Source organism: Pectinophora gossypiella, chromosome 7 (assembly GCF_024362695.1).
Source record: "Pectinophora gossypiella chromosome 7, ilPecGoss1.1, whole genome shotgun sequence".
Taxonomy (NCBI): Eukaryota; Metazoa; Arthropoda; class Insecta; order Lepidoptera; family Gelechiidae; genus Pectinophora; species Pectinophora gossypiella.
Window position 1 is genome coordinate 7,971,325 of NC_065410.1, and position 12,100 is coordinate 7,983,424.

The 12,100-nt window shown below is 38.1% G+C and overlaps 1 protein-coding gene across 1 annotated transcript; it reads right to left on the reverse strand.

Moving 5' to 3' along the window:
• Positions 1 to 518: 518 nt before the first annotated feature.
• On the reverse strand, positions 519 to 6,881 carry LOC126368048 (retinoid-inducible serine carboxypeptidase-like). Its single transcript, XM_050011915.1, has 9 exons — positions 6,797 to 6,881; positions 6,187 to 6,410; positions 4,086 to 4,185; positions 3,646 to 3,776; positions 3,144 to 3,456; positions 2,744 to 2,923; positions 2,207 to 2,284; positions 1,744 to 1,898; positions 519 to 1,008 (listed from the first exon to the last, which is right to left on the reverse strand). Exons 1-9 carry the CDS (start codon positions 6,846 to 6,848, stop codon positions 946 to 948), a joined length of 1,296 nt encoding a protein of 431 aa, XP_049867872.1. The 5' UTR covers positions 6,849 to 6,881; the 3' UTR covers positions 519 to 945.
• Between the last annotated feature and the right edge of the window lie 5,219 nt (positions 6,882 to 12,100).

The window sequence follows — 12,100 nt, forward strand, 5'->3', positions numbered from 1 at the left end:
TTACATACATACCTATATAAACATCCGGCCAAGTAGTTAATGCCATCTGCGACAAATCTACAATAAGTCACGTCAAATAAAAAAGCCTAGGTATATAAACTCACATAGGATTGGTAAGAGATAGCATCGATAGATCTATCTATCTTCGTCGCTGCCTCTACTAGCCCTTACCGTACCCAATTTATTCAATACTTACTTATTTTAGTGCACTGTTAATTTTATTATGGGTCATATCACGTGCCACTGTCATCGCCTGCGCACCCGGTCCGCCGGAGGCCCGTCTTGCTTTGACCATAGAGGTCACCGCAAACAAAAGTGCAGCGGTAAACCGTTTGTCGGACAGAATTTATTCTGTCCGACAAACTAATACTCATTTATTCATAGTAAGTATTTATGTAAGTATTTTACTTGTTGGATCCATGTTACAATTTTCTTGACAGATTGTAAAGGAAAAATGTATTTTTTTTTATCCTACTTATAGGTTTTATAATTTTAACATGTCAAATAAAATATCATGTGATTATAGTCTTTGTTTAATTGAATATATCATAATAAAATATAAGTAATTTAACAGCCTCCGTGGTCTAGTGGTTAGAGCGTTAGGCTCACGATCTGGAGGTCCGGGTTCGATTCCCGATGGGGGCATTGTCGAAATCACTTTGTGAGACTGTCCTTTGTTTGGTAAGGACTTTTCAGGCTTGAATCACCTGATTGTCCGAAAAAGTAAGATGATTCCGTGTTTCGGAGGGCACGTTAAGCCGTTGGTCCCGGCTATTAGCCGTAAAAACACCTCCATCAACCCGCAGTGGAGCAGCGTGGTGGAGTATGCTCCATACCCCCTCCGGTTGATTGAGGGGAGGCCTGTGCCCAGCAGTGGGACGTATATAGGCAGTTTATGTTATGTTATGTTATGTAAGTAATTAAGTTTAGAAGAGAACAGTGTGTCTAAGGAAACCCAGTCATATCTCGTAGAAAAGCGTTTGCTCCGGCTGGGTTGTCTCTTGGAACCTGTAAAGACATTCATGATTAGTTTCATCGGAGGCAAGTCTACAATATACAATATTACCTTAAACAAAAAGATAAGTTATCTTGTTGCAAGACTGTCTTTCGATTTGACGAAGCTCGCACTGCTATGATCCAAAGTAGGTCTATTTTTTAACATTCTATTTGTAAAAAATTGATAGTAAAGGTAAAAGAGAGAGCAATAAGGAAAATAAGGGTTTTTGTAATGGAAAATTAGTAGGCACCCTGGGTCACCTTCTCATAAAATATTTAGGTACCAGGTGAGAGGGTTCATTGTTCGGCATTTGTCCGACCAATGAATTAATGCTAAGTATCCGAATAAAACTAAATTAAAATGCCTAAGTCACAAAATTTGAAATAACATTATGCGCAGATAATCCATTTGCTTTTTCCGGTTAGCGTTGTTAATGATGTAGATTTTATCACAGTCAATTTATATTGACTGGAAAATCTGACCATATGGAGAGGTCAGTCGGACAACGAATGATAATGCAATGTACTTACATAATACTCACATCAACTAACAAGGCTCATCCGTGTTGCGTTCCTTCTCTGTATGACTATAAAACGTGTTACTCGTATAGTCTATGTTGGCCTAGACATTGACTGCTAAACTATTTATAGTTTGTATCTAGGCAGGAAAATGTTTCCTTATATTTTCTACCCAATACATCACTATAAGTATCACAAATAAAAAAAAATCTGTAAGTATCTCCTTACACTATGTCCAGCGACATTGATCCAGAAGAACCTGAAATTTCCGTAGGCCTTGTAGTACCCCTCCAGACGGTCGTCCTCCCAGATGGGCAGCCGAGGTGCGTTCCTGTACGCCTCCGCCCCGTCCCACTTCAGCCGGTCCACCCACAGCATTTGTCCTATCATCATTATTGGGATCAGCTTATTCAGTTTATGTGTATCTTTAATAAAACTGTCAGAAGAACTGATTTGGAAGCGTGAACCTCCATACTTTAGTTGTGATCCGAGTTTTATGAGTCATGGGAATTTCGTAAAACTAAAGTTTACTTCAAGTAGCAATAATATTAATATGTAATAAACTGTCCCCCGAGGAAGATAACTACTGGTAGTAAACTAGTTCTAAAGTGTTATTAAAAACAAACTACGGTATTCGATTTCATTTAGGTAGAGCTGGGATTCCATCGATGTTGTGAAATGTGGCATTTACCTGGGGTGCTGCAAATAAGGTCGAGGTTTCCATTGTATTTCGTCAGGATGATGTCCGTTTCGTTTAGTAACTTCTCAACTGCAATGTTGTTTAGATATTATATAATTAAGTATATAAAGTGAATATAGTTTAGATATTATATAATTTAGAGCTTCACTAAGCTATAAAATTAGGAACTGTTACAGGGTAAATTGTAGGAGTTTGCATAAAGTTTGTCATGGCGGAAATTTAAATTAAACCAAAACAGAATGAAGAACAAACGAAGACCTAAATTCAGATCTACTAGGTTCTACTTAGGTTCTTTTTTAAAATACGACCTAAATTCAGATCTAGGTTCTACTAGGTTCTTTTTTAAAATACGACCTTTCTCCAAAAGTGGTCTAAGAGCAAGAGAGCACACAAATCTGTAATCAATACGTGTGCAAGAGACGTATAGGCTATCTATTGGCAAATAACACAAGGTGCCCCACAACGCTTCCCAAAATATTCCCATATACTGTGTTTATCGATAAGGGAAGCAACAAAAGTATCACTAACTTCCATCTGTGACAGGCTTCATGAAGTCCGCATTGAGCGTGGTGAACACCTGGTTGTTTGAAGCCGTCCACACCACGTGGTCGGGGATGTTCAGAGCAGGCTTCACCAGTGTGTTCATTATAGTGTTCAGACTCAGCTCCTGTTCTCTCGTAATCCCATCTCGAAGCATTATTTCCATTGCTGGGAATAGTATTACAGATTTTAAACAAAATTGACATTAAGTACAGCCAGTTAAGATGATCTCTGGGTTGTGGAATAAACAGTGTATTTTCAGTAGGCTTGTAGGTACTTAGTATTGGGAGAACAATCCTATAAAACAAACCAGAATCACTGTGATCTTTATAGGAAGTAGGAAGCTATTTATTTTACTGTTCACCAGTTAGAACGCAGCAAATCTCACCATCGTCGCTTCTGGTATCTGGCCAGGCGGGCATTTTAGTGGTGATATCATAAAAGTCGACATTAGTTGTCGCACTGAACACCGCGCGTTGCGTAGCCGACCATGCGTTAGTGGATGCGAGGTATTGTCCATCATTGAAGAGTCTCTCCGCTTCTCTTGCTGCGGCTTGAATGCTTTCATAACCAGCTTCGTCGACGAGTCCAGCGGCCAGGAGTAGTGGGCCCCAGGTGAGCGTGGCGTCGACTGGCGATATCCAGGCGTTACCCATAGCTATACCACGAAGGTCTGATTGGATGTCTCCCGCTTCCTCTGCCTAGGAAGAAAAAGAGCAGGGGTATTGTGAATGAGGTGTGAGAAAAAGTAGAAAGAATTGAGTTTTGGACTCTAGTTTCGCAGAGTAGGCCGAAAACTGCTCTCGGGCAATAGCGTAACCGTGCCACATCAGTCAGTAGCAATTTATTTAATATAGAACTTTGCATGACAATCCTCATAAATGACTTACCTCTCGCAGTCGGATAGCCATGTCCACCGCCATCTTTCCTCCATAAGACTGTCCGTAGATATACAGCGGGACACCCTGGAACTCCGGGTGCTTCTCCAGGAAGCCTTTCATCAGACTTACGAAGTCCAGAGCTATGAATATATTTATTATATTATTTTTTATGGACAAATTCTTTAAAAAGGGCCAGGTCAAGACTAGATTATCTAAACCCTTGAATATGTGTGAAGGTTTAGAAGAGAGTGGAAGAAGCGAAATTGTGTGATACGATTGTAGTAAATGGACTTGCGTGGAGTCTGATTCCTCAATAGGACGTAGGTGTGATTTATTATAATCAGCAGGTCGAAAAGAACTATAAACAGTGAGTTCCCGGTATTATGTGTTTTAATTATGATAATAACCGCGTAAGCCTCAAACAGTGATTAAATAATAATGATACCTACCGATTTGGTCGTTGGTGGTGGTTAAATGACTAGGATCGTCTACATAGCTGAAGCCACTTCCCACCGGGTTGTCCAGATACATAACGTTGAAATTCTTTACCTAGAAATAAAGTCGATTTTCAGAAAAGGAACATTACATAATTACCAAGTCTAATCTTTTTATAGCTCTGCTGAGCTAGAGAATTGACTAGAGATATAGAACATGTAACAGCTATACGTAATTAGTCGCTGTGGTCCTATGTTTCACCAGCATGCTTCTTAAATGAGGAGTGCCGGTACCGGATTTGCACCAATGGCTTATAAGTACGTACGTACAATTTTTCCTTAGGTGTACAGTTAGTTCGACTATTAAAGATGGTGATACTGCTCGCCACCTATCACGTTGGTCTAACAGAAAGATCTATGAGACGCGGGGACCACCAGATCATGAGCCCAAAGCTCACTACACCACAGAGGCTGTCAAGGAGGTGTGTAATTCGTCTCCTTTGTTATTTTGTTTTCTATGTCAGTCGAAATATATTCGTCGTGTTTGATCAACTGAATATTTTTATTATAAAAATCAAGCAAATCAAGTATCTTAATGCCGTAATATTATGGTGCATTGGTGTCGTTCATCGATGAGTTTTCGGTGTATCGTTCTCCCCGGCGGTTTTACTCTTTTATTTCCTTCTTTTTCCCCCACTTCCATCTCTGCCTTAGTCTATTCTATTGTATATCTTATTGTATGTGTCAAGGAGATCAGGCTTGAGACCAAGCTCGGGGTTCGGGACGCAACTCCGGAGCTGTACGTTCCACGTAGCTCGCCGACCCTGTTGCCTTCGTTTTTCCTGTGACTGTGCACTAAGCTTCTCTGTTCACCGTACCGTCCTGTCCTTTCCACTAATCACTTTCACCTGAATTTCAATTGAAGTATGTTTAATTCTTAAGATACGTTTAATTCCAACGGATCGCGACGCCATTTTCTAAATTCTAAAGGCCCCGCGTGGCATTCTAAAATTTGGTTTTTCGTTTGGATTGAAACCAGCGGCATTTTTTTATGTTGATCAATTTTTTTTTATTTATTTTCTTTATATCCTTAATCTAAATACATGGTTTGAATGATGACGTTAATCTTTCGAACGCCGGAACGCGGATCTCGACCAGACACAATGTAAAATCTATTGTGTCTGGTATCTCGGCATATGAGAGGTTAAACCACAGAGGTTTGTCTCGGCACCCATTCGTCGCATTAAAACAGAAAAATAAAAAATAAAATAATAATAATAATATAAAAATACAAAAAACATTGAAAGAAATGAACTCAAAAACACACACAGTACACTGTCGTACCGAGTAGGCATAAATGCCAATCAATGCGGCGTACAACGTACAATCAATTGAACGTAACACCTGTTTAACACGTTTAACGTTTATTTAACAAAGCTTCCTAGCATCAAAAATTTCTTGTAAACTACTGTTAGACGTACTTCTATTTTTACCATTTTTATCGTAAATTAAATATATTGAAAACAACGAATACTTACTCAACTTTTATTTATGTTAGCAAATGCCACACTTCGCTACAGTATTTATCTATAAGTATATTTTTTAATTGTAAACACTGCGTGGTGTTGACCACAATCACATGATTGTAAGTGACGATGAAGCATATGACTTAAATCACATGTGGGTAAATGCTTTAATGATTTAAACTTCCTAATGTGAACAGTAAACATAACATAAGATCCTATTATACGTCCTGCTAATGTGCATAGAATTATTGTATTTTTTGTTAGGTGCTGTATATTACAAAGGTAAACGAATATACGATCCGCTTGATAGGGATGGCTATCGCCGCGCAAAAACATTGGTGACACTATATTATGTTTTGTTATCATTTATTTAAGTTTATTATACGTTCGGTTTAGTTATTATAGTGTAAATCTCTCCCAGCAGACCGGAAAAGAGGATACATTTAAACTAGGAGAGGACAGATAGGCGTGTTAGTAAAGTAAGGTGGTTTCAAGACCTTAGTTCGGTTAATGGCAATATGCTCGCCTCCTGTTATATGGGACTTAAATTTAGCTGGGACAACATGCGTGGTGTTACGTTAGTTGCTTACCCAAGTATAGTTCCTAGGTTCCAGATTCAAGTCGAGAGGCCCCATAATATCGAAGTTACCGATGCCCGTGGAGGATCCGCCGGGACCGCCTTGCAGCCACACTATCAGGGGTCTGTCGGTGTAATTTTCCACCTCAGCTGTCGTGTAGAAAAGCCAGTAGAACATGTGTGCGCCATCTCGCACTGTCACGTAACCGAAGTCCTGCTCGAACGGCCCGAATTGACCTGAGGAGGAGGAGGAAAAGACGGTTTAAAGCTCATTGCAATAAAGTAAAAAGTACTATGGCAAATATTTATTACGATGAAAAAAAATATTGATTTAAAAAACAATTGAATTTGAATAAAGCTGACATGCAAACCGCATGCCATTAAGTAGATGTACTTAGTAATTTTATTTAAGGAAACGAAGCATTCGTGACTCTGTCCAGCAGTCTGTACACAATTCATAAAAATTAGCACGTCCGCAACTTCAGTAAGTAGATACTACATAATTAATATTTAAAACATTGTTATCGCTGTGTGCAGAATATTGTATTGGAATGTACCGGTCACTACATGTACCTAAATAATTATAACGATTGAAAATAAAAAGGTAATTATCATTTGCTCACCACTGATATATTGGCCCGATAATATTGTAGCTAGAAACAAATAGAGCAACATTATACTTGTATCAACGACTATCCCTTATAAAATAAAATAACTAACTGAATTTACGAATTCATTGTTATCTACAGATATCGGTTATCAGTCTATGTTAATTCGATGTTAATGGATTGCAATAGACTTATATCTAAATATTTATGCTAGATAACTCATAAGTAGGTAGCGGTTTTTCGTAAGTTCTTGCGAATGTATAGGTATTTAGGTGCTACGTAGTAGGGCATTTCGTTAGGCTGTAGCATGCAAAGAAGATTTTTTATACCTACTTATCGAAGTAGATAATGTAGGTACTGTGATCTGTGTTTTTGTTTTTTGAATTCGTTTGGAAGACTTCGGTTGCATTCCGGCAGATTAGAGTCAGCGACAACAGTCGAGCTTCTGACATTTCCTGGTATTTCTCCTTTGAAAGTTCTGCAGGCCTTCGGAGATAGCTATATTTCTATAACTAGATTCCCTCGCTTTCATTGAAATAAAACTGTATTGCAAGATTGATACTCGGTTTATGGTAATAGGTTCGCTCTCTATTACATGGGAGGTAAACATAGCTGGCGAGGAGTAGGTGTATATACTATACACTTCTGCCTACCCCTTCGGGGATACAGGCGTGATGTTATGTATTGCAATTTGAATGGTGCATATTGTCTCTTATCTCTGAGAAAACGCCGAATTCCTTATTCTACGGGGTTACGCCCCCACATAATTTATCACAGTACCTACCCAAGAAAATGCGTACAAGAGCGTACACCGACAAGAGCGTGGCTCTTAAATTAATGATGATGACCTACCCATAAATGTTTCGCAATAGAAGAGTAGTATTACTTTAGGTAGGTATTGGTCACATACTCAAACTCTAAACTGATTCGTTTTGAGCGGTTTTGGGCACCTTCGAAGATGAAAGTTGCAAAGGCTGCTTATTGTACGATGATTATACTACTATCTTTCATATTAAAATAATTCAATAATCAAAGATTTGCGGAACAAGCCATTAATGTTCGACAAGGTCAAAACAAAATGGACAAACGGAGTAATTATTTTTTTATGTACCTAATATACTATTGTGAGAAAATATAATTAAGTCTGTTATAATTTACGAATGGACTTTCATTTATTTTAAGGAACAGCTTTATAAAAAAAGACAAACTAATTTCCGCAACTGGTTTTAATTAAACTTGGCACACAATAAGAAACAACAGTTAGTTAGGTACCTAGTTCGAATAATAAGATGTAGATAGTTATATGTGTATGGTGGATTTAGAGCTGTTATTTTTGAATTATTAAGTTTAGTATTAAAGATTTTAGTCCCACGTCATCTTAATAAATAACCCCCCAAAATAATATACTTACTTACCTAAGTAAAAACAAAGGTTTAAAAACTAAAACCCGACTACGGAAAAATCAATAGTTTGTTTACCACGACATTAATAGCCTGAGTATGCCGTGGTAAACAAACTCTTAGGAATTTGGCATTGGATACGCTTTCGACCACGGTTATCTTCTAAACATCACTATTCGGAAGAATGTTAGAAATAATTTTTCATATTCAATAATTTTCAGAACGCGATTTTTCCGTAGGTATACGAGTTTTAGTTTTTAAACTTTCATTTTTATTTACAGAAGCGACTGCCACATGTAATGTTCTTCCAATTCGAAGAGAAACCTATTGATTACAGATGGAGAGAAAGGGAATATTCATCCATAAGTGTAGGTCAGCTTCTCTACCATGAGAACTATAGGGATTATTTCGACGTCAAAGGATGTTGTCAATCAAATATCAGCTATGAAGTACAGCACATGCAACATACATTCCACGTGTAAGTTCCAGAAATAGGGTTAGCACCGTCCGGGTTTCAGATTTTTTGACCTTCCACTCGAGTGGGCTTATTATCCAGTCTATAATTTAACCGGCGTTTTGACTGTGTGGAAAATATTTGAATAATATCCCCACATCCGCTATCTGAATAAAAATATGTAAGTGCCTTGCGCATGGGATTTACTATGACATTGGACTTTTAAATGTCCATCATATTGCCAGGTCATGTCAAAATCATCAAATAAACAATCGGCACTTTTATTATTTTAATTTATTTATTTAAGTATTTTTCTATTTTATTTTTCAATAAGTATATTTTTTTTTATTTAATTGTTACGATAGACCCACTCATTTCAGAATTTGGTACAATACTGCCGAGAAGGTGTCAAATAATAAATACGCTACCTACTGCTTGGGTCACATGATTGAGAATTATTTTTCGAGTGCATACGTGAATTTCCTAACGATATTTTACTTCACCACTAAGCACGTGATGTCCTTAACTTGTAACTTGTTAATTTTCAAATGTTTATTCAGCCTGTATTCTAATAATGTACAGTGGACTTGAACTCTTTTCCGGACTGGGAGTATCTACTTATCTGTTTTAAAAAAAGTAGAATGCGTTCAGTTACCTACTTCAATTGCTTGGTTGCTTTTTATTACGAGTATGTCCTAAAAATTACCTTTCCAGATAGCAGAATATCATCATCATCATCATCAGCCCATTAACGTCCCCACTGCTGGGGCACGGGCCTTCCCTATGGATGGATAGGGAGATCGGGCCCTTAACCACCACGCGGGCCCAGTGCGGATTGGTGGTTATTAACGACTGCTAATGCAGCCGGGACCAACGGCTTAACGTGCCTTCCGAAGCACGGAGGAGCTCGAGATGAAAACTTTTTTTTTGTGGTCACCCATCCTATGACCGGCCTTTGCGAAAGTTGCTTAACTTCATCAATCGCAGACCGAGCGCGTTTACCGCTGCGCCACCGAGCTCCTCACACATATACAGGGTGTTAGTGACATCGTAACGAAAACTTTGAGGGATGATTCAAGCCATGATTCTTAGTTGATATCAAGTGGAACTTTCCGTCGCAAAAGTATGGAACGGAAAATAATTAAAAAAAAAACAAAAAAAAAAATATAAATTTTCCGACAGGAAATTCCACTTAATATCAACTCAGAATCATGGTCTGAATCATCCCCCTCAGTATTCGTTACGGTGTCACTAACACCCATACTTGCTTGTATGGCTACCTGTAGTACTTGTAAGGGGTGTAAGTGACATCGTAACGAATGCTGAGGGAGCTGATTTAGCTCATTATTCTGAGTTAACATCAAGTGGAATTTTCAATCGCAAAAGTATAGAATTGAAAATAATTACAAAAAAACTAAAAAAAATCATGAATTTTGCGACGGAAAATTCCACTTGATATTAACTCAGAATCATGGTCTGAATTATCCCCCTCAGTATTCGTTACGATGTCACTAACACCCTGTATATATAGGTAAATCAACAATATAGCGGTAACCACAACATGGTTCATCAGGTCCGTTTTATGGTGGGGCTAAAGGTATTAGCGGGCAAACATTCGTTTCTCGTTGTCACGATAAAATCTTCGTGTACGGGTAGAGGCGTGGTGTTTTTGTCTACATTAGATCCATCCCGCGTTGGCGCGACATGAATACCTAACCCTCGCGGCACGGCAACTGCGCTTTATATATAGGGCTTCGACTAATAGCCGTACGACCTTTATCTACCGTAGATATAGCATTCGCTGAGGTTATTGGTGGAAGTCCTCTCGGTATAATTTGCAACGCGCGCGGTGCGGTGCCGTGCAGACCCTCTGATAAGCATCGACATCGCGATGTAACGATCTACCCGGTCACACTTATCGCGATAACGCGAATGTTCGCCATATCCCGGTAATGTAGCCCCACTATTAGGAGACAAAACCAAGTGTGGCTGCAAGTTATTGTCTTCCAGCGACTTGTTACTGTGCAACAGGGATAGCGGGCATGTGTTGTGTTTGATCGGGAATTTTAAACTGAGTTAATCGTTTTGCCATTTTGTTTAATGATATACTAATTACTCAAAGAGATTATCGTAATGTACGTAGGTATAAGTTACGCGAATAATTCAAAATATAGTCTGAGTATTTAATATATTTACGAATCTATATTTACAATGCCTCAAGTCGGAGACAAGAAGTTGTAACTTTAAATTGTTTGTCTTTTATTGCAGACGTTTTTGTTAATGTATGTAAGTAATTACCTAAATAGTCTACTTAAAAATACTTATTAACTATAGCACAAGTACATAAACCTCTCTTAAAATATATATTTTAGGCATCTCGGCAGGGTATTTTTATCTACTCGTATAATTATCCAGCTGCAATCGTCTCGTCCTTCGCGGAATTGATACAGTCTATCTTCCCTGAAGTCTTGTAACAGTTATAAAAGTAAATATTAGTTAAGCGTAAGTGTCAGATAATAAGTAAGGGCAATAATTGTTTATTTGTACTGTCTAAATACAGGACATAAAGCATTTCTTGCAATGCGCATGGTTCGGTCTTCTAGATATGTATGAGGCGTTAGAACATGTCTTGCTCCGCATACTACACAAAAGAATCTATGCATAACATTTACCTCTGGGCACCTTTTTAAAAGACAGCAACAACCTACAACTCAACCCTTACAACCCAACCAACAACCCTGATCCTGGTTGGTCAGTATAACATATACGATAGAAAAAAAAAACTTGTTATAAAACAAGTCTAAGCAAGATGAATATTCCATCGGGATGGAAAACTAAAACATTGTTGATTGATACATACCTATTTCTGTTTTTTTTCTATCGTATATGTTATACTGACCCACCAGAATAATTAGGGTTATTGGTTGGGTTGTAAGGGTTGGTCTTTATAGTTTATATACTATAAAGAATCAAATCAAATCAAATATACTTTATTGCACACAACATACAAAACAGATTCACACAGATGAAGATAGATACAGTATCATCTGGCGGCCTTATTGCTAAGCAGCAATTTCTTCCAGGCAACCAGTGGATAGGAAACATTATAACAATTTGAAAGAAAGAAAGAAAGAAACATTTATTACTTCCGGACACCACAGACACAGACAGACAGGTACATTACATTTAACACAGGACAGAAACCACACGGAAATCAATAAGTACACAGACAAAAAAAAAATATAAAATAAAAAAAATACCAAAACAAAAAGAAAAACAAACCAAATTCATAAAAACAATAATAATAAAACAAAGTATCTAAATGCAACGCACTGACGGCCCGATCATCTGCGGTGGAGTCCGGAATAAAAGGACCTCGCTCAGCATAAGTCGCGGCGTGAGCCACGACGCAATTTGGTGCGGGACAGTGCAACAACAACCAACAACAACAGTGTAAAGAAGCGG